This window comes from Zingiber officinale, chromosome 9B (genome assembly GCF_018446385.1).
Source record: "Zingiber officinale cultivar Zhangliang chromosome 9B, Zo_v1.1, whole genome shotgun sequence".
NCBI lineage: Eukaryota > Viridiplantae > Streptophyta > Magnoliopsida > Zingiberales > Zingiberaceae > Zingiber > Zingiber officinale.
Window position 1 is genome coordinate 81836628 of NC_056003.1, and position 22213 is coordinate 81858840.

The 22213-nt window shown below is 37.9% G+C and overlaps 2 protein-coding genes and 2 long non-coding RNA genes across 7 annotated transcripts; 3 read left to right on the top strand and 1 right to left on the bottom strand.

The window, feature by feature from the left end:
* Positions 1 to 2857: 2857 nt before the first annotated feature.
* Positions 2858 to 6342, top strand: LOC122023903 (histone-lysine N-methyltransferase family member SUVH9-like). Of its 3 annotated transcripts, none has more exons than XM_042582326.1 (2): positions 2858 to 4962; positions 5962 to 6342. In XM_042582326.1, the coding sequence occupies exon 1, from the start codon at positions 2929 to 2931 to the stop codon at positions 4867 to 4869; it is 1941 nt and encodes a 646-aa protein (XP_042438260.1). In that variant the 5' UTR covers positions 2858 to 2928; the 3' UTR covers positions 4870 to 4962; positions 5962 to 6342. The 3 variants fall into 3 exon arrangements, with proteins under 3 accessions (XP_042438260.1, XP_042438261.1, XP_042438262.1); XM_042582327.1 differs by having other exon boundaries at positions 5831 to 5969; XM_042582328.1 differs by lacking the exon at positions 5962 to 6342 and adding an exon at positions 5826 to 5950.
* A 704-nt stretch (positions 6343 to 7046) lies between these two features.
* LOC122023905 lies at positions 7047 to 8553 on the bottom strand. The gene is made up of 3 exons (XM_042582329.1): positions 8382 to 8553; positions 7824 to 7899; positions 7047 to 7724 (listed from the first exon to the last, which is right to left on the bottom strand). Exons 1-3 carry the CDS (start codon positions 8385 to 8387, stop codon positions 7414 to 7416), a joined length of 393 nt encoding a protein of 130 aa, XP_042438263.1. The 5' UTR covers positions 8388 to 8553; the 3' UTR covers positions 7047 to 7413.
* LOC122023906 lies at positions 7215 to 9057 on the top strand. Its single transcript, XR_006123251.1, has 4 exons — positions 7215 to 7320; positions 7490 to 7590; positions 7682 to 7761; positions 8554 to 9057. It is a non-coding gene; the product is annotated as an uncharacterized LOC122023906 (long non-coding RNA).
* A 5830-nt stretch (positions 9058 to 14887) lies between these two features.
* LOC122022282 lies at positions 14888 to 16985 on the top strand. 2 transcript variants are annotated; one of them, XR_006122926.1, is made up of 3 exons: positions 14911 to 15821; positions 16633 to 16703; positions 16817 to 16985. It is a non-coding gene; the product is annotated as an uncharacterized LOC122022282 (long non-coding RNA). The 2 variants fall into 2 exon arrangements; XR_006122925.1 differs by lacking the exon at positions 16817 to 16985 and having other exon boundaries at positions 14888 to 15821; positions 16633 to 16658.
* The last annotated feature ends 5228 nt before the right edge of the window (positions 16986 to 22213 follow it).

A 22213-nucleotide genomic window follows, 5' to 3' on the forward strand; every position in this document is an offset into this window, starting at 1 on the left:
CTTCATATTGTTCGCTGCATATATATAGATATGTCTGTGAAGTTCTTACTGTAGTACGAGTACAAGTTTCCTTCGACTTGAGGTATACAAGTCATCTTGGTTATGGAGACTTATACTTTGATATCTTAAGCAAACATCTCATTGAGGTGTGGACCCGGGATGATTGGATATAAGTTAAAGTACCCTAAGGTGTTTGGATAGCCCGCAGAGGATTCACCACTCCTTGCGAGGAGACGTATACCCTATGACCACTCGTTAGAATTATTACTCAAAGTCTTTGGCCAAAGCATCACATGTTAAGAGTGCAAAACTCTTGTACACATGTATGAGTAATTTGAATCTGCAGAACGAGAAAGTATTATTTGGGCTAGGTGTGGCGTAGTCAGCCTAGTAGGGACAAGACACATAGACCATGTCTTGAACTAAGTGGGTATAAGACGAGTGAAAAGAATGAGGCGCGACTCACTGTAGCTGCTGAAGGATTTAGAATTAATTCTAAGATCAACTATGATTTTCCGGCTAACTAGAGATCATGATGTACTACTAGATGTCACTCATGATTGTTCTATAATTAAGTAGTTAATTATGGACGGCCAAGATAAACCGAGAACCTATTGGGTCACACGCACTAACAAGTCTCTAAAAGACATAAAACAAGTTAAAGAATATAATTCATAGATCAAGAGATAAATATTTGGTTGGATCATACATAAAATAAATATGAAAATATTTGTCGCAATGGAAGCGCGGATGAGTCACATCTCTTATGGAAGAGTTGGACCATATTTGGTTTAATCATGAATTAGTCATGAACCAACTTGGTTTACTTGTAAACCAAACAAAAAAAATTAATAGGCTAATTTTTAGTTAAGGGATAATGGGTTAGATTTGGACTTTTTAATCCAACTCATTAATGAGGGTCATATATTGATATGGTTGAGAGAAGATTTTATACATGAGATCATTAATTGGCTTGTAAGATTTTTGAAAAATCTTAACCCAATTTCTCTTCTCCTCTCCCTCTCCCCTCTCTCTTTGCCTCCGCCAACAAGGGGAAGCCCTTCCCCTTGTTGTTGTGACCACCACAAGAAAGAAATCTTTTCCTTGTGTGCTTCTCTTCCTCTTCCTCTTGATCCCTCTTCTTTGGTCGTGGCTAGTAACTTCCGAGGGAGAGACTTGTACTCAAGGAGTTGTCTAGAGGAGCTTGGCATGAATACAAATAGAGGCGAGATTTGACAACGTCACTACGGTTGATGCCCTTATCGTTACAGGTCATCCGCAAAGTACACCTAGTGTAAATTTACTTTCCATAAAAATTTAATTATACGATCATGTTTGGCATGTTGTATCCTTGTATATGTGTGGTGCGTGTGATATAATAATTTAGGAATTATTATTATTTTATTTTTTGCTGTGCATGTTTATGAAACATGTTTTAGCATACATCGGACCAGACATATCTCAACACGTGCTACTCTAAAAAGGCCTCTACGATGCCATAAAGAAAAATGAACAATGGATTTCGAAGAATTTAGCTAGATCAATAAGGGCAGTCACCTCCTACTTCGCTACACAAGTCAGTGCTACTAGCTCTCAAACACCTTCCTTGGATTCTATTGGTAAACATAATCTTGATAACATAATGGAGTCTTAACAAAGACACAAGTGATGGCATCACATTAGACTCAATTAGTAAGTTATGACATCTAATAATACTTATCCACCCACAAATGTTATTTAGTGGACAAGTTTCCTCAGAGAATACCCCACTCATGTTCCTTTTACCTAATAGACACCTCACTCATGCTATTTTTAATTAGTGGTCACTCATACTAGTGGGCATCCTACTCATGTTCCTTTTATCTAATAGATACCCCACTCATACTAGTGGGCATCTCACTCATACTATTTTTAATTAGTGGTCATTCATACTAGTGGACATCCTACTCATGTTCCTTTTACCTAATAGACACCCCACTCATACTATTTTTAATTAGTGGTTACTCATACTAGTGGACATTCTACTCATGTTCCTTTTATCTAATAGACACCCCAGTCATACTAGTGGACATCTCACTCATATTATTTTTAATTAATGGTCACTCATACTAGTGGACACCCACTCCACTTTTAATTAGTGGTCACTCCACTTTTATTAGACATCTATTATTGTGTTGATGAACATTATCCGAATCAATTAGTATATTATAATAATTGATTGGAGATAATCACAAGTGAATTGGGGGATAAAATGAAATTGAATATGTGATTTTATGGTTTTAAAACTTATATACATGGATATTCGATAATTTTAACTATGTGATTTAGTAATTTACCTTTGATGTTTTAACAGTTATCTTTTTATTTATTTTTTAAAATGATTCCTAAATAGAATAATAAGGTGGCAATATGAAGGATCCTTAATGTTCAAGATCATATCAAACTTATCTTATATTTAGATTCGGTAGAGATCTTAAATACTTAAGGGCGATTTATGAAGATTTATACAAAAAAAATTATAGAGCTTGATTCAATCAGAACCAAATACGTGATTTAGTAAGATAATTAGTTTTCGTTCGAGTCCGATGCATTATCTTAACTCAGTGACACAGCCAACTATCGGTGTTGTTTAAATCGGTGAGGACGTCATACTTCGTCATCCTAAACACCACGCAGGAACAATTCTTTCAAGAAAAAGCTGGACAGCGCATAGCAACATGTCCATGTTGCCTGAATCCTGTTCGTTTCGTGACATCATCTAATACCTAGAGTGGCGTCTGAATTTACAAAAAAGACCTTGTTTTTCTCTTTTGTTGCGTGGACCCACATCGTTATACTTTCCATTTTGACCCTTGCGCTCTCTGGATCCTGTTGTCTGTCTTCCCCCTCCAAATCGAGAGAGGAACCTTGCCGAGCCGCTTTGCTGCGATGATACCGCCACCGTCTTCGCCGGCGGCCACCCCGGACCTCAACCTCGTCCCATTTCCCAAGATCGAGCCTAAACTAGAGCCCGCGGACGATCTCCATGCCGACGTAACCGCCCCGACGGGTCCCCTTGAGCCCTTCCTGCCGCCTCCCAGCCCCATCTTTAGCCCTAGCCCGAGTCCGAGCCCCCGGATCGACCCCGCTTCCGGCTATGATAACTCCTCGCTCTTCGCCGAGTATCTCCGCCTTGCTCATCTCTATGCCTCCTCCTCCGCCAACCATAACCCCCTTTCTATCATCCCCGCCCCGCCAGATCCGTTGGCCAGTTCCCCCGCTGTCGTCTCCGCCCGGAAGAAGCGTAAGCCTCGGTCGGGAGAGATGGTTCGCGCCTCCTCTATGAACGTCCCCGACCTACTCCACTTCCGTGACATCGTCCGCCGAACCCGTATCACGTTTGATTCTCTGCGCGTGTTTTTCCACCAGGAGGAGGAGAAAGGGGAGGCCTTTGAGGCGATCTGGGGCAAGAGGACCCGCCCCGACCTCAAGGCCTCGACCATCATGGCCGATCATGATCTCTGGCTCAACCGTGACAGGAGGATCATCGGTTCCATCCCTGGCATCGGGGTTGGTGAAATCTTCTTCTTCCGCATGGAGCTTTGCGTCCTTGGCTTGCATGGGCAGAGCCAGGCAGGGATCGACTATGTTCCAGCTAGTCGAAGTGCCACCGGCGAGCCCATTGCCACAAGCATTATTGTTTCAGGCGGCTACGAGGATGACGAGGATAGTGGGCTCATGCTCGTCTACACTGGTCATGGTGGCCGCGGTCCCAACATGTTCAAGCATAGCATGGATCAGAAGCTGGAAGGGGGAAATCTAGCTCTGGAACGGAGTATGAATTATGGCATCGAAATTCGTGTGATCCGTGGGATAAGGTCTCGTCACAGCCCTGGAGGAAAGATTTATGTCTACGATGGCCTTTACAAGATCGTCAAATACTGGATGGATGTAGGCAAGTCAGGGTTTGGCATTTACAAGTACAAGCTGTTGAGAATTGAAGGCCAGGAGGAGATGGGTAGTGATATTCTTAAGTTTGCAGAAGAGTTGAAGGTGAATCCGTTGAGTGCAAAGCCAACTGGTTACGTGAGTCTTGATATCTCAACAGGCACGGAGAACTTCCCTGTTTCATTGTTTAATGACATTGACGATGATCGAGAACCATCACTCTTTGAGTATCTTTGCCGACCAATTTTCCCAGCTGAAGCTTTTCAAGGTAAGGCAAATGCTGATGGAGGCAGTGGGTGTGCATGCGTTTCAAATTGCACAGTAAGTTGTTTCTGTGTGATGAAAAATGGCGGGCAATTTCCATATGATTCAAATGGGTTTCTTGTGAGAGGGAAGCCATTGATATATGAGTGTGGCCCCTCATGCAGTTGTCCGCCAAGTTGTCCCAACCGAGTGAGCCAAAAAGGGGTGAAGCATCGGTTGGAAGTGTTTCGTTCAAATGAGACAGGATGGGGAGTGAGATCACTGGATCTTATTCGAGCAGGGTCATTCATTTGTGAGTTCAGTGGCATTGTACTCACTAGCCAACAAACTGAGATTCTTGCCTCCAAAGGCCATTGTTTGGTACACCCTGGCCAGTTTCCAGGAAGATGGATTGAATGGGGCGACATATCTGATGTCAATCCAGAATATGTTCCACCTAATTATCCTATCGTGCCAAGCTTAGACTTCTCAATTGATGTTTCAAGATCAAGGAATGTCGCATGTTATCTGAGTCATAGTTGCAGACCAAATGTGTTTGCACAATTTGTACTATTCGATCATAATAATTTGTCATATCCTCATGTTATGATCTTTGCAATGGAGAACATACCTCCACTGAGAGAACTGAGCATTGATTATGGGGTGGTAGATGAACCCGTGGAGAAACTAACAATGTAGCCAATTACACTGTCGGAAGTGATAGATTTTGAAGTCATTATGCTTGTTTTGATATCGTGCAACCAACTGGTGTGGGAGTCCAATGGTTCTATGGTAAATTTTCAAAATCTTCTGTATCTCTCTTTCCTTCTGCTGTTATAGGATAGTTGCTTAAAATTGCTTACATTTTCTGACTACTTGATAAGTTGCACTAGGCTTAAGAAATATACAAAAAATTTAACCTTAAAATTAACTTTTAGCATTGTTTTGTTTTTTTATTTGTATTTGGCATAATATATTCTTGTCTGTTGAATGCAGAATTGCTAATTTATCACAAATTTGACCAATTTGTTCTTCATTTTTAATTTATGTATTTTCATTACTAACAATAAGCAACTCTTTTCGACTCGAACTTTGATGAGTTTATGTTCAGGAATACAATTTAATTGTTTCTAAGTAAGACGTTCTTTGTTTTTATTAAATCACTTATATGTAAAGGAGATGTGCATATTCAAGACTCTATTATGTTTTCTCATTTCATTTATCCTCCTGTATCTCTTTGCACTCTTTTTGTAATTACCAAATATGACATGCTGCTGAATCTCTTATCTTCATCTCTTGAGGTTGTTTAATTGGGAAACTTTAACCGCAGCCTTTGTTGTTGAGTTAAATGGGCATGCATATCTGACATACATGTATATTAAGACCTATTAGTTGGAAGCCTTGCATTGTCTTACCTTCTTTAGTCATAATAGTGATTTACCATACTCAAATTATCCATTACTTGGAAATTGAATTTGATCTGTGGTTATCAAATTTAGGACCAGGTAATAGGGCCACAAGAGTCCCACATAAATGGTTGCATTGTATCTTGAGCTTAATTGCTGAATGATGTATTTCCTTTCTGGTTTGCGAAATGATTGTGCATGTCCTTTATCTTTCTTGTCCTAATGCAGAATCTTGCATTTCCTTTCTAGTGCAGGAAATGATTGTGTAGATCCTTTATTTATTTATTTTTCTCATCTGTGTTTGGTGAGATTCTCCTCTTAAAAATCTCACTCTAGCCAACAGAAAGCATGTTCCATGGTGAAAGATTTGATATGATGTTTACAGGCCAAGTGATGGATTCAAGAAACCTCCAAAAGATGTGTTCTCATAGGGAGCTGATGTCTGTTTCTTTATCACTTCCACTCGCGTTTGTTCTGCGGAAGCAATTTGTGAAGCTTCTGAAGGTGCACATCACTAATGCTGACAGAATTAAGACGCAGTTTTTGTACAACTGGAAGACTTCGGCTTGAAACTTTTTCCAGCAACTAAGCATTAGTTGTATTTGAGTGCAATGTATATTTTTTGTACAGCAAATGATACTTTGTTATGGAAAATGTAAGCCCGTATTCAATTTGTATAAGATCATGTGTTTGGAGAAGTTGTCTAAAGCCCAACTGAGGAAATTTTATTGGAGCAAAACTGAAGGCAGAAGTAGCATGCAATAAATAATTTTGCATATGATTGTCTCCTAGTAAAATTAGAAAGGATGATGTTTAATATGAAATTCAAAAGGGTAATGTAGTTTTGCTTTTTACCATCCCAAGTTGATTTGCGTCAGAGCTGTTTGCCTGAGAATTTGTTTGATCGTTGTAATTGTACCTCTCAATGAAAAATTTCTCACGACTTGTTCATACCCCATAGTCTAGCTTATACACAGAATGTGAATAATCCCTTAGATGATCCCTATTCCATATTATGTACCAGATAGATGGGAAAGCAAATCCAGGTAGCAGTCTCATGTATTACTTCTGCGCCTCATGTACAATGCTTGTTCTATTACTTGCGAGAGTGATAACAATATTCTTTGTAATTCTCCTTATAGGATTGTTCCTGGAGGTTACAGTATACGAAGAAGCAATGGTTATCCATGTGTTGTTCAGGTGATCCTGACATGCTCTCCTGGACCAGGGGCTGAGGTAACACTGCTTACTAAATTTCCTTCAGAAAGGAAATTACATTCTCAGCAATATATATTGACTGATACTTTTATGAGATACATCAGCTCACATGAGTTTATTTTGTAATCGATATCTTGTTTGTGATCAGTTCAGTCAAGATCTTGCTATCAATTATTTATCCTGGATGTCAGTTCTTTGCAGTTTGGCATTTGTGCATCATCTTCGGTAAGTGATTTTATATGTCCAAACTCAAATCTCCAAATGAGAAGCTCTGACTCTTACGTCTATTTGTTTAGTAATTTGGATCATAAGTACTTAACTTTGGTTTTCATTAGCCCAATAGGTGTTATTATACTATGTCAAATACAGTAGTGGATTCTATTATTCATTAGTTTAGTTAACTATTGTCGCATCATCTTTCACTCGATAACAGGGATCAACGTTACAAAGCTCACTGGAGAGGGTTTCACTTTCACTCAATGCTCCAAAAGGAGCTCTCAGAAAATTAATATCTTTGCAAGGGAAAGTAAGTAAAGCAATCCAATGATTTCTAGTTAATATTGTAAAACTAAATGTAGCGTGTTTCTTCACTGGCCTCACTAGCTCAGAGTTTATTGCTCTAGCGTCTTAAATAGGTAGCATTCTGACAGTCCATAAAATTGCATTGTTGGCTACAACTCATGCAATGTTTGCAGATCTCTTCAATCGCAGACTGGGAAAACTGCTGGTGATGATCATAGTAAAGGCTTTTGAGAAGTTTCATCCGCAATGCATCATAGAAGATAATTCTTTCAATGTTAGCATCCTCCAAAACTCTGAATTCAGTACTCTCCTTGCCCATTTTGCCAATTTCTGTCCTGTTATCAGATCCTAAACATTCTTGACAGTTTATCAGTGCATCGTGGGGTTTGCCTTCTTCAGCAGTGCATCCTGTAGGGCAGAATTAACAAGGAGCAACCATAATCAGGTACTCAAATTCAAATCACTCATTCTACTCGATACAAATGTGTATTGAAATCTAAAGATTACCATGTAATTCCCAGTTGCACTGGCTCTTGGCACCTCTCTTGTGATTGTGAAGAGTCTTGACTATCCATCTAAGTCCCTAAATGACACCAAAATTTTGAATCAGATAAAAATATTTTGGTTTGGACATTTCAAACCAAAACCAACTTCTATACAGTTTGAAACTGAGCTGAATACTAACTAATAAACCTATCGGTTTGATTTCGATCTGTTAGCTTAAATTTAAAAAAAAAATAAAAATAACAAGAGCATGAATTTTTTCCTTCTTATAATATGAAAAATCAAATCAAAATGCAAGTCAAGTATTGAATATGTTTGAATATCAATGAGACCCCTCCACACTATTATACCTTGGATTGACAATAAACAAGTGTATTGCCATTTAGGTTAACAGGTTGCACATGTTTCACATGGAAAGTGAACCAAAATTAAAACTTCACCTACTTTATAAACAGAAATCAAACAATCAATTTGATTTGGTGTGATATATGTCCACACCAAACACCCCTTTATCACTGTTGTGGAACTTTGTGAGACCAAAACAAAATGCATTAGTCTCACCTTCATTTCTCCTCTTGCCTTGCCTCCAACTTGATGATTGAAACTGGAATGCGGTCTTTGTTTTTAGTATGAGAAGTGAGCGCATATGGATTTATAGGCAACTGATGTGGCTGCTCCATGTACTTTTCTATTCAAAAGATACCGTGATGACTGATATTTTTTTTAAGTGCAGATGGCGTTTAGTTTAAGAGCAAGTTGATGGTGACAGGATGTGGCTCAACCTCCTCCATTTGATGATTTAATGAAAATAATTGGAGCCATGGAGGAGATGTGGCGATGTATCAGCTCGAGGTGTCTTCGGTCACTGTTGAGATGAATCCAGACCCTTTGGTGAACTGTGTGCTTTGCATGGGGAGCAGAAAAATATTAAGGAAATGATGATGTGTTCAAAGGCTTGATTGCATTGTGAATGATGATGTGTGTCATCCATGACAACTGACTGTTGAAGATCCAAAGGTTTTGTGATCCATGTCAACTGTCGAGGCCCCAAAGGTATTATTATTCTTTATACCCTTTGTGTTTAGTGAAGGATCAGAAGCAGACACGTCTCTGTAATAACTAGTTTTGTTAGGTATTAGCTGATTGTTTAATGGAAGATACAAGGAGAGATGACTGGAGATGTGTTCCATCTCTGTTCAGATAAGAATTCTACTTTTGTGAGTATAATTGTGAATAAGTTGAGCTGAGCTTAATAGTATCTCGATTTGTTTGTTGTGTTGAACTTATTTAACCGTATATACTATTGAATTTCTACTTAGCTCAACTAGTGACGTGGTTATTATAATAAATAAATTACATTAAATTATTATTCATTTTAAACTAATTATATACAATTTGAAACTAAAATGTGTGGAAAACACCATAAATAACAAATACTTAAAAGATGATACATTTAGCTTATTTAGATAATTTAAAACTCAAATTAATGTAATATATATTTTAGCTCCAGATTTCAACTGGGTCTAAATCTAAAAGTTCGAGGGAGTGTTTTTAAAGATTTCAATTGGATCTAAATAGCTTTTCTATTTAGAGACCCAGACCCAAAGCCCAAAATCAAGCGTTAAACTTTGACCAAACAACACGTTTGATCTTATTCAAATGTGATTTGGATCTATTAAACCGATTCCAATTTGAGACAGGATCTCCTAAATCATTTTTTATGGTCCAGGGATATATCATTCGCATTTACAGTTAGATCATGGCCGTGATTTAGAGCTATTAAACCAATTCCAATATGAGGCAGGATCTCTTGGACCACTTTTTGTGGTCCAGGAGATGTACCACTCGTATTTGCGGTCGGATCGCGGTCACGATCCAACCGTAAATGGTTGCGATCTCTTCTTGGGTTCACCGTCTCCATTAAATTATAGTTTTTGTTCGGAGCGGGCGGCCGGAGGCCGCCTGGAGGACACCTTCGCTCGGTACCCAGTAACCTGACCACTTATCCACCACCGGAGGCCTTCGGACGGCTTTCGGCCGTCCGCTCCAAACAAAAACTATAACCTGATGGGGACGGTGAACCCAAGAAGAGATCGCAACCATTTACGACCGGATCACGACCGCGATCCAACCACAAATATGAATGACATATTCCCTGGATCACAAAAAAAAAAAAATGATCCAGGAGATATGTGCTCTTCCAATCTACCAATTCAAGGGTAGAGTAATCAACTCAAAACCGAATTTTAAACTAATAAGATAATAATTGAGTTAAACTTTGATTAAACAACACGTTTGATCTTATTTCTTTAATTTTATATTATACATATATGTGTTACACTAATTTGAGTTTTAAATTATCTAAATAAACTAAATGTATCATCTATTTGTGATTTATGATGTTTTACACATACATTTTAGTTTAAATTTGTGTATAATTAGTTTACACACACATTTTAAACTAATAAGGTAATAATTGAGTTAGTTTTAGCTCCAGATTTCAACTGCGTCTAAATCTAAAAGTTTAAGGAATTGTTTCAAAATATTTCAACCAGATCTAAATGATTTTCTATTTACAGGCCCAAGCCCAAATCAAGCCAGTTGGTTAAATTTTGAGAAAACAACACATTTGATTTGATTCCTGCCATTAAACCGAACTTAATCTACCAACTCTAGGGCTATTAATCGGGTCAAAATTGAACCAATCGAATCAATTTAATTGAAATCAAATAAACTAAACTTTTTTTCGAATTAACCTAACTGATCCAACTTTTAAAAAGAATCAAACAAACCAAACTAATAAAACATTAATTTAATTTTCAATTGAATTAATCAAACTTTTCAATACATTTTTATCCGATCTTAATGACTTAACTGACGAATTGTTGACAACTAGAGGAATTGTTGAAATCCTTTATAGCAGCTGAACCCTCAGCCTACATTGCCCATTTACTTCTCTCTGTTAGGCCATCTCATCTTGTTTGTTGGCTGGTTTGATTTGTTTGGTCCATCCTGCTAGTTCAATCTATTCATTTTGCCTTGTCTGTGCAACTCTTAGCCATCCAATTTGCTTAGAAGTAATATAAAGGGAACTGGAAACTGGATATACTAAAATAGAAAATGCTAAGAGAAGTCTCTTATAAATCAGGAATACTATTATCTAATAATTCACACCCAACAAGGAAAATGGTATGAAAGCTTTAGTTATAGTAATAACTAGCAAAGTAAATCTTAACGGTGAGCAATCAGTTAGTAATTGAACCGACCGGATTGTTTAGATTGAAATTGAATAAATAATTTTATTTTTACATAACCAATCCTATCCAACTTTCATATAGATACTGAAGAAACTGAACTAATAAAAAATCGATTAAATCCAAACCGAAATATCCAAACTTACGATAAAATCGAGACTCGAGAGGGAGTCAAGGATTACTTAATTAGGAATTTTAAACTCATTTCGATTTGAGTATAGCCGAATTCAGTTTAATAAGTTTAATTGAATTTAAATTTTTAAAATAAAGATTGAACTGCTTTAATTGAAATAATCAATATTTTTTTTAAACAAATATAAATTAATCGAACTGAACTTTTAATTTATATCGACTTGATCAATTAATTCAATTTAACTAACTTTTTACACATTGCTAATAAATCTCTTAATTTTGAGTCTAGAATGCTTCACATGGATAATTATAATCCGTTATTATATGTTAGAAGACTTCGTTAGTCCGTTTGAGATGGAATTAACTCTATGCTAATTCAACATTAGCGAGAGACATATACCTTTGACAGTCATGATAACTGATGGCCTCTTTTTTCACTCGCTCGGGCTCCTCCTCTCTAAAAAGCTTTGATTGTCCTTTCAACTCACGAGATCCGATGCTCTGAGATGTAAGCTTGGGCTAGTTTGCCAGCACGACGCATCCGACACTCAAGTCAATCAATGAGAAGAAGGAAGAAGATGGAATAAAGAAAGAAGAGAGAAGCTTGATGGAGAGGAGATGTCTTCACTTACGAGAAGAAGAAGATCAACATACCTGTGACTTACCTCCTTCCACTCTTTATATAGCCTTTTGGAAGGGATTCACCATGTAGCCGATTAGCTATCCGCTTAAGGAGCGATTAGGGGACTAGATCCAATAACTGTCACCTACTTTTCCATTCATCGATCACCACGTATTATTAACCAAAAACTTCAAAGCCTCTGATGCTCGGCAGAACTTGATAATATTGCTTGGCAGAATGGATCAATTTTCATAGCATCGTAACTTTGTTTTACTATAGCTCACATAATAGTATGATACTAGTATATAGGGGAACGTGAGTGTTTGGAAGATTAAATTGATTTCCAGAAATATTGTAGCATCACTGTAGCTACTGTAGAGTGTTGTACTGTATTATTGAGGCACTTGGATCGCTTGGAGAATGAATGATTTCCAAAAACACTACAACAATACTTTAATTACTGTAGTCGTGTTGTACTGTAGCATTTGGACAGTTAGATTGCTTGGAGAAAGAATGGTTTCTAGAAACTATAGTTTCTGTAGCAATGTTGTATTATAGTCTTTGGACACTTGGATTACCCAAGAGATTAAAATGGTTTCCAAAACACTATAGTGCTAATGTAGCTTCACTGTGCATCTGGGAATGTGATTGCTCAGGAGAATACTCTAGCGACTCGAGATGCTCGGAAATAAATTCGGATATCATCAAATGTCCCTCCTTCAAGTCGGATTGAGGACCGAAGGCAAATGAAGTCCGATTAAAAGTACTAGGTCGAATAGGATTAGGTCAGAGATAAATCCGGATATCATTAGATGTCCCTCCTTCAAGTCGGACTGAAAAGCGAAATCAAATGAAATCTGATTAAAAATGTTAAGTCAAATAGGAACAATCTAAAGAGAATTTTAGATGTCATCATGCACCAAGATTAATATTCCAATAAGAGTAAAAATTGATCCACATGCCACACTTGATTCTTTTCTTTCGATAGAGAAAAATGTTGGTTGCTACTCGGAAAACCTGGTTCCACTGTACAAAAATTTTGTACAAAGGTCTGAACTTTTTCCTAACTACCATGTGTTCTTTTAAATTAAACTTGGATCGCCTGCGGAACTTAACACGTTTGATCCTAAGTTTAATTTATTTGTTCTTTTAGGTTTAGACTTGGATCTCCTGCGGAACTTAACACGTTCAATCCAAATCACCTAGGTCACAAAGACAATTAAATATCTATTTCCAAAATCGGCTTCCAGTACTACATGGCGAGGCACATAACCTTCTTGGATATGGGAGCAATCACCACCGACTAGACAAAGCCTTTTAAGGAAATTAAATATTTAACCTTCCCATAGTAACCCTAGGTTAACCACTAAGAACAATCAAATCACAAGAAAAAGAAAAAAAATAAAAGAACACAACTTCGAAAACTAATTTGAAAAACTAGAATCGCATGCCTCTTGTATTTGGTATTTTTACAAAGAAACAAAACTAACATGATGCGAAAAACAATTATTAGTTATACCTTTCTTTGTGAATAATGACCTCTTGATCTTCTACCATATTCCCACTACAAGAAATTTTAGATTTAACCACACCTAATAGACAACAGTTTTTCGAGAAACTATTGTCTTTTTGCCATTTAACAACGGTTTTATTGAAAACCGTTGTTGCTCACCATAATTTTTTTTAAATGACAACGATTTTTAAAAAACTGTTGTCTAATGTATGTCAAAGACAACGATTTTTAAAAAACTGTTGTCTAATGTATGTCAAAGACAACGGTTTTAAAAAACTGTTGTCTTTTAGCGTTGCTTACATGATAATATACAATAGTTTTATTAAACTGTTGTCTATTGAATGTTGTTGAATCCCAAAAAAATAATAGTTTTTTTTAACTTCACGAAAAAAAACTCATGAACAAAGTGTTTTTTTGTTCGCGTGAGGCTAGGTCACCACTGTCGATTCCCCTTTCCCCTCCTTCCCAACCCGACGCTGATCCTCGCCGCCTATCGACGCCGCAATACTTCTTCTCCCCGCATACATAACCACCAGCCAAGAGTTACTCAACGTCGGCTGAAGCCTCATTGAGTCGTGCCTTGCTCCGATCAACGCCATAGCTGTCGTCGCCGAGCCCTAACTCTTCCCCGACGCCGAAGCCACGAGGAAATCGATCGCGCTAGCACCAAGCGTCCACCGCCGGCTAAGGCTCTTCTCCACTGATCACTGGAGTCCATCCGGAGATTTCTCTTCTCCTAGAGTCGCCGACCCTGCATTGGTGGATCTCCGGTTAAGAGGGGTTTGAACCCAAGATCTAACCTCCTGCGGCGCCTCTCTACACATCGCAGCTTCGACGATCGAACCAGGTTTGCTCTAACCGATCTTTACTCTAGTGTTGGCATTGCCCTATTCCTCTGTCCCAGCTCACCGCCACAATAACCTCCCGAGCCCTTGATAATTAGCATTTTGATATATTATTTCTACCCTTAATTTTCATGTTTTAATCCTTTCATATGATTAATTGTTGATTTTTATCATGTTTATTAAGTTGGATTTATATTATGAGTTTTGTTATAATTCTTCCTATTTTTATGGATTTCTACTTATAATTATGCACTTTTATTTTCTAGGGATTGAGCTCAAGTTGATCCAAATTGAACCTAAAGACTTGAGTCAATGAGAAGTCCAATCTGAAGAAATTTTAGCCATTGGATCAAATCTGAAGCAAATTAAATGAAAGATTCAGATCTGATTAATTCTAACCGTTCATCAAGATCTGGTTGATTTTGGCCAATCTGTGTAGATCTGGCGTGATCTGAGTCGCTCATCTTGATCTAGCCATCCGGACCATTCAATGAGTTTCAGTTGATCTCGATCGTTCACTCAAATTTGATCTCAGCCACTCCTTCGGATCTGGGTTGATCAGGACCGTCGGATCAAATCCACAAAGCAAGCATTTCTGATGGGGGGCATCGCATCTTCTCCCGTTCGGCTCCTTCTCACGCGACTGCCGTTTCTTCTCCTTCACCGACGGCCGGCGGCCACCTCTACTCAACCACCGGCGCTGGCCGGACACCATCTCCTTCCTTCTTCTATTCACACTGCAGCCAAGGAATTTTGCCTCTACCGCTCAGTCTTCTCTCTGTTCGCGACGTCCTCTGTGTTCGCGGCATTTCTTCCTCTCGCGGGCTAGGGTTCGCGACAGATTCAACAGGCGACTTCATTCCTCCGAGTTCTGAGTTCGAGCAGCAACATCTTCTCCAGATTTGGTCAGCACAGCAGACTTCAATTCCAGCACTACTTCCTTCATCCGGACCAGATTTGGCCAGTCACAGCTCCACCTTTTCTTCCACAACAGTCTTCAAGTTCGATCAGCAATTCTTCAACAGATCTGGACAGCTTTTGTTTGTTGCAGTTTCTTCACTTGATTCGAATTGATAGTGATGTTTCTTTTAGTTGATTGTTTGATGCTTGTATTGAGTTGTTCTCCCTTGTTTTAGATTTGCACGTACTCATGTCATTTCGATTTATGCTCATAAGGTGTTCGACAAAATGTTTCTTCCAACAGTAGGTTTAAATTCGTGCACTTTATTTCACTTAATGTTTGCTTGTCTTATCTTTTGCAATTGCTATAAGTTTTGTTCTTCATTTGAATGCAATTAGGCTAGGGCAGATTAGCTTTCTTTAATGCTCTAAGTTACATTCCATGCTTAGTTTCATTACATGCTTAGTTTCAATATCGCTACTAGTATTTCATGTTTGGAAATAGATTTAAGCGAGAAGTTTGCAGGCTGACGACATCTTTGCCATGTGCAATTCAATCTTTGTAGGATCTTGAAGCACAAACAAAGTGATTGTTTGTGCTTTATCTAAGTGATTGTTTGAACAGTTTTATAGCATGCATCTTGACAATTAATATAATTTTGAAGATCACTATCAAGGAAGAATGTTCAAAGGAAAGTAAAGGCTAAGGAGAAGATCACGTAATTAACTACACGGGTAGGTTTCCGTAAGAATTCAACTTTTTCTTGATCTATTCTTATGTAGTCCATGGTACACATTAAAGATTTCACTATAGCTTATTTTCAGTATTCTAACATGTAAATTAATACACTTCTGTGGATCCTCCAAACAATCTAAGTTGTGATGGATTGATATCCCTTTATGTTCCAAACCTTTATTTTTTTTTGGAGCTTGTAATTTTCATTGCAAACAATCCATATGGTGTATGAATTACATTCAGTCCAGTATAAACTTAGCACTTTCGCTTCAGAGGTAATTTATGGGTTTTATTCTACAATCATGTTTACTAATTGATCAGATTGATTAAGAAGGGCGTTGGAGTAGCTTGGTAAATTTATTTTGCTAGGTTATGATAAATTAGCATTCAGCAGAATAGATGTTTGGATTTCTTCTTCAAATCACACAGTAATATTTCTCGTCATTGGTGAAACAATCAATCCACTCTCATTATAACTTCCACAACAAATTTTTTTATGTTATTTGCCTACTACCAATGCAGTTTAACTGATTTTACATTGACTGAACAAGGTTGATTTTATTTAGGTATCAAATTCTCCCATTTGTTTTAGATATTACATGTCTTGTTTGTTAATTTCTCCAAACAATTATTTCTCAATTTGTTAACAAGGAAACTCATGTTAGCATAGCCATAATCAGAGCCTAATTATAGTTTACAATTATCTGAGTGTTATTGATTAACTGTTCTGTCCTTTCTTCTGGCTCTTTTTTTTTTTAAAATTTGTGCACTCATTTAGATGGTTTATTATTCTTGTGGTGATGAATTCAGGTCTAGTGAAAATACTGAAGAAGTATGACAAGAGAACAGAAGCACTTATCAGGCAGCCATTCATCGAAAAGGTGCTGCAGTAGCCATTCTTTACAACTGATCTCCTATATATACAAACTCGTGAAGGAGTGTGTGGCTATGCTCGACCACCTCTTCCCCAGCAACCACCTGTCAATTTCAGCAGAATGCGACGGACAAAATGGAGTGCCAAAGCCGGCACAATCAGGTGGGAGGGTTCCGGAGTTGGAGGAGATTAAATATATGCAGAGCTTATACATGAAGAGCACCGTAGCAGCGCTGCGGTCCTTGAAACAGATTAGGAGCAAAAGTTCAACAGTCAAAACAGATTAGAAAATCTCATGTTATATTGTTCTACCTTTATTTTAATAGTGTTATCATTTTGTTGGTTGCTTATGAAATTTTGTTGGTTGCTTATGAAATTTCTTCAGAATGTTATAGATATTATTTTTGAATGTTAGAAAATTGTATATTAAATTTTATTTTGAAATTTAATATTTTGAATGATTTATAATATTGAAAAATTGAGTATTAATTTTTTTTATTTTTTATCTAAAAAAGACAACGGTTTTTCACCGTTGTCGTAGATAGTTTAAAACTGTTGTTGAAGACTCTGTTATTAAAGGTAGACGCTCAAAGACAACGGTGAAAAACTGTTGTCTTTGAAGGAAAAGACAACGGTTTTTCACCGTTGTAAAACTGTTGTCTTTGCCTTCAAAGACAACGGTTAAAAACTGTTGTCTTTGGGCACCCCTTTTAACAACACGACCTTTAACAACAGTCCGAAAGGGGCTACGACAACGGTGAAAAACCGTTGTTGTTAGACTTTTTTCTTGTAGTGTCCTCTTCTAATCTCGGACGTTGTGTAGGCAACGATCTTCTGAGACGAGAACTATCTAGCACATTCTTCTCCTTCCTTCAAGTTTCGGCCAAGCACAAAACTTCCAAAGGATGAAGAACCTTTTCCACCAACCAAGCTCCAAGGGATGCAAGCTTTCTCTCCTTCTTCTCCAAGCTAAGGTCTGGCCACCACTTGATCTCCAAGAGGAAGAAGAGGTTCGGCCACAAAGATGGAGAGAAGAGAAAAGGGAGAGGCCGACCACACCAAGGAAGAAAAGAGGGAGAAATAGAATAGAAGTTGTTATCCTTGAAGGCACCCAAACCCCCTCTTTTATAATCCTTAGCTTTGGCAAATAAGGAAATTTAATCACAATAAAATTTCTTTAACTTTCCTTGACATGAATTAATTAAGAAAAATTAAATAAAATTTCCTAATAACCCATGTCATGACCGGTCACCTCATGGAAGAGCAAATAAGGTAATTTTCAATCAACCAATTAAAATTCCTTATTTGTTTCCGGAAATTTTAAAAAATAAAATTTCTCTTTAAAATCCCTTCATGATTGATAAAAAGAAATTTCTATAATTTTATTTTTCAACATGTGGATAATTTACAAAGAAGAAAAATAAAATATCCTTTTAATCTACAAATAAGGAAAGAGATTTTAATCTCTTTTCTTAATCTTTTATAGAAACTTATACAAGATATATTTTAATTTTTAATCTCTCTTTTAAATTATATCTTCCACATAAGAAAATTTAAAATTAAAATTCTTTTCTATTTTAATAGGGTCGGCCACCTAAGCTTGGGTTCAAGCTAGGGTCGGCCACCCATGGACCAAGGCTTGGCCGGCCCTAGCTTGGTCCCCAAGCTAGCTTGGTCCCCAAGCTAGCTTGGCCGACCCCTACAACATGGGTATGAAGGTGGGTATAGATGGGTATAGTACTCTATAACTAAGAGGCTACGATAGGGATCGAGAGGAGGAATTAGTTTTGGTCTCCCGATAAAATTAAGCATCCCGTGTTCGCCCCGAACACACAACTCAATTTTATCAATAATAATTCATTCAACTAGAGAACTATTATTGAACTACCGCACCAATCCCAAATTACATTTTTGGGCTCCTTCTTATTATGAGTGTGTTAGTCTCCCTGTGTTTAAGATGTCGAATGTCCACTAGTTAAGTGAGTTACTGACAACTCATTTAATTAATATCTTAGTCCAAGAGTAGTACCACTCAACCTTATTGTCATGTCGGACTAAGTCCACCTGCAGGGTTTAACATGACAATCCTTATGAGCTCCTCTTGGGGACATTATCAACCTAGATCACTAGGACACAGTTTTCTTCTATAATCAACAACACACACTATAAGTGATATCATTTCCTAACTTATCAGGCTTATTGATTTATCGAACTAAATCTCACCCATTGATAAATTAAAGAAATAAATATCAAATATATGTACTTGTTATTATATTAGGATTAAGAGCACACACTTCCATAATAACTGAGGTCTTTGTTCCTTTATAAAGTCAGTATAAAAGAAACGACCTCTTATGATCCTACTCAATACACTCTAAGTGTACTAGTGTAATTATATAGTTAAGATAAACTAATACCTAATTACACTACGACCTTCCAATGGTTTGTTCCTTTCCATCTTGGTCGTGAGCTACTGTTTATAATTTATAAGGTTCTAATAACATTATCTTCTGTATGTGACACCACATACTATGTTATCTATAATATAAATTAATTGAACAACTACAAACAAATGTAGATAATTTGACCAAATGCGATTCTTTATTCAAAATAAATGTCTACAAAAGCTTAGGCTTTCAGTATACACTCTAATAATCTCCCACTTATACTAATGACTAAGCTGCCATATCTGCTACCATACATCTGATTCCCATCCCCTCCACATGCCGATCGAAAGCTTTTGCTGGAAGGGCCTTAGTGAAAGGATCTGCCAGGTTATCTACCGATGCAATCTTGGTGATGCCAACTTCTCCTCGCTTCACGATATCTCGTATCAGATGATACTTGCGCTCTATATGTTTACTTGCCTTATGGGCTCGTGGTTCCTTCGAGTTTGCAACTGCACCGCTATTATCACAATAAATTGTGATGATTTTGGGCAAACCAGGAATCATATCTAAGTCCATTAGAAAGTTCCTGAGCCATACTGCTTCTTTAGCTGTCTCAGAGACTGCCACATACTCAGTTTTCATGGTTGAGTCCGAGACGCATTTCTGCTTAACACTCCTCCATGCAATGGCTCCACCTCCTAAAGTAAACACATATCCTGATGTAGACTTATTGTTGTCCCTATCTGATTGGAAATCTGAATCTGTGTAACCCACAGGGAGCAAATCATCTGATTGGTAAACTAGCATATAATCTCTAGTCCTTCTCATGTACTTTAATATATGCTTTACCGCAGTCCAATGTCCTTGTCCAGGGTTACTATGCCCACGGCAAAACAGATATCAGGTCTCGTACACAACATTGCATACATAAGACTTCCTACAGCCGAAGCATAAGGAACTGCTTTCATGTCCTCTATCTCCTTTGATGTCTTTGTAGACATCTCTTTAGATAGAGCTACTCCATGCCTAAAAGGTAAGAAACCCTTTTTGAAATTCTGCATGCTAAAACGAGCAAGGATTGTATCTATATATGAAACTTGGGGCAGACACAACATTCTTTTCTTACGATCCCTTATAACTTTGATCCCAAGAATGTGTGCACAATCTCCTAAGTCCTTCATATCAAATTGTTTGGACAACCATACCCTTACGTCTGATAATACCTTGACATTGTTGCAATTAACAAAATATCATCTACGTATAGTACAAGAAATACCACCATATTTTTGTTACACTTCTTGTATACACAAGACTCATCCGGATACTGAATAAATCCATATGACTGGATTACTTCATTAAACCGGATGTTCCAAGACCTTGAAGCTTGCTTTAATCCATAAATGGACCGATTGAGCTTGCACACTAGATGCTCTTTGCCTTTTTCAATGAACCCTTCTGGTTGCTTCATATGGATGTTTTCTTTAAGACTTCCATTAAGGAAAGCTGTCTTGACATCCATTTGCCAAATCTCATAATCCATATGAGCGGCAATGGATACGAGTATCCGGATAGACTTAAGCATGGCTACCGGTGAAAAGGTCTCCTCATAATCAATTCCCTCTTTCTGAGTGTACCCTTTCGCAACAAGCCTTGCTTTGAAGGTTTCTACCTTCCCATCTGTCCCTCTTTTCCTTTTGTAGATCCACATGCATCCAATGGCTTTTACACCATCAGGTGGTTCTACAAGCTCCCAGACCTTATTATAGTACATAGACTCTATTTCAGAATTCATTGCCTTTTGCCAAGATACTGCATCTATATCTTGGAGTATTTCGTCATATGTTCGAGGATCAGGTTTATGTTTACCCGGGATCAAGTCCGAAGACTCCCAAAAATATGAATCTGTCAGGTTCCCTCACAACTCTCCCACTACGACGAGGCATTGTCTGTGGTTGTGTATCATGTGTAACACGTGTTGCAGTCTCTTGTGGTACTTCATCTTGTACTGTTGGTACTAAAGTAGACGTGTCCTCTCTATGTTCTTCTAAAACAATTTTGCTACTGGGCTTGTGATCCATTATATAGTCTTCTTCTAAAAACTGGGCATTGGTGCTAACAATGACCTTCTGGTCTTTAGGACTATAAAATAAACCACCTTTCGTTCCTCTGGGATAACCCACAAACACACGAACTTCTGTACGAGATTCTAACTTATCAACATCTGATTTCAGCACATGTGATGGACTACCCCAAATCCGAATATGTCTTAGACTGGACTTTCGTCCATTCCACAATTCTGTGGGAGTAGAAGATACTGATTTAGAAGGTACTAAATTCAGAATGTGCGCTGTCGTTTCCAGAGCGTATCCCCAAAACGAATTTGGTAATTCTGAATAACTCATCATCGATCTAACCATTTTCATAAGAGTCCTATTCCTTCGTTCTGCCACACCATTCTGTTGGGGTGTACCAGGTGCGGACAATTGGGATTGAATTGTAACCCCCGAAAATTCTCAAACTATTTTAGAAATATTCTATGATTTTTATGGAATTTTTAGATATTTTTTCGGAATTTTTTTTAGAATAGCGGAAGTAGCAAAAATAATTAGAACCGCAAAATAGCTTAGGCGGGAATCGAACCCGGGACCTCTCGGATCCGATAACTTTTAGTTAGCCTTAGTAACCAGATGAACCCAGTAGGGCCGTGCTGAAAGGAAAGGGAAACAATTTAATTTATATTAGAGTCGGGCCAAAATACCCACTTAATATAAATATAAACTTAAAAAGGGGTTTGGGTTATTTCTTTGGTTCGGCAACTCCCTCTCCAAACCCTCACTGTCGACGCCACCCTCTCCCTTTCTTCTTCCTCTCGGCGCCAACCCTAGGGTTCCCTCCCTAGGGCCCCAAGGTCATCTTCCGGCGACAACTCCGGCACGAGGGCGCTCTTCTTCACGAGAGGAACGCATAAACGCGAGAAGATTGTCGAAGGGGTCGTCTCCACTGGAATTCTAGCGAATAGAATTGTAAGGAAATTAGCGTACGAGGTAAGAAACCCCTCACCTGCAGTATAAGTAGCTTTCGTTTGATTGCATGCCTTTAGTTTAGCTATATGCAAATTTTTTTCGGC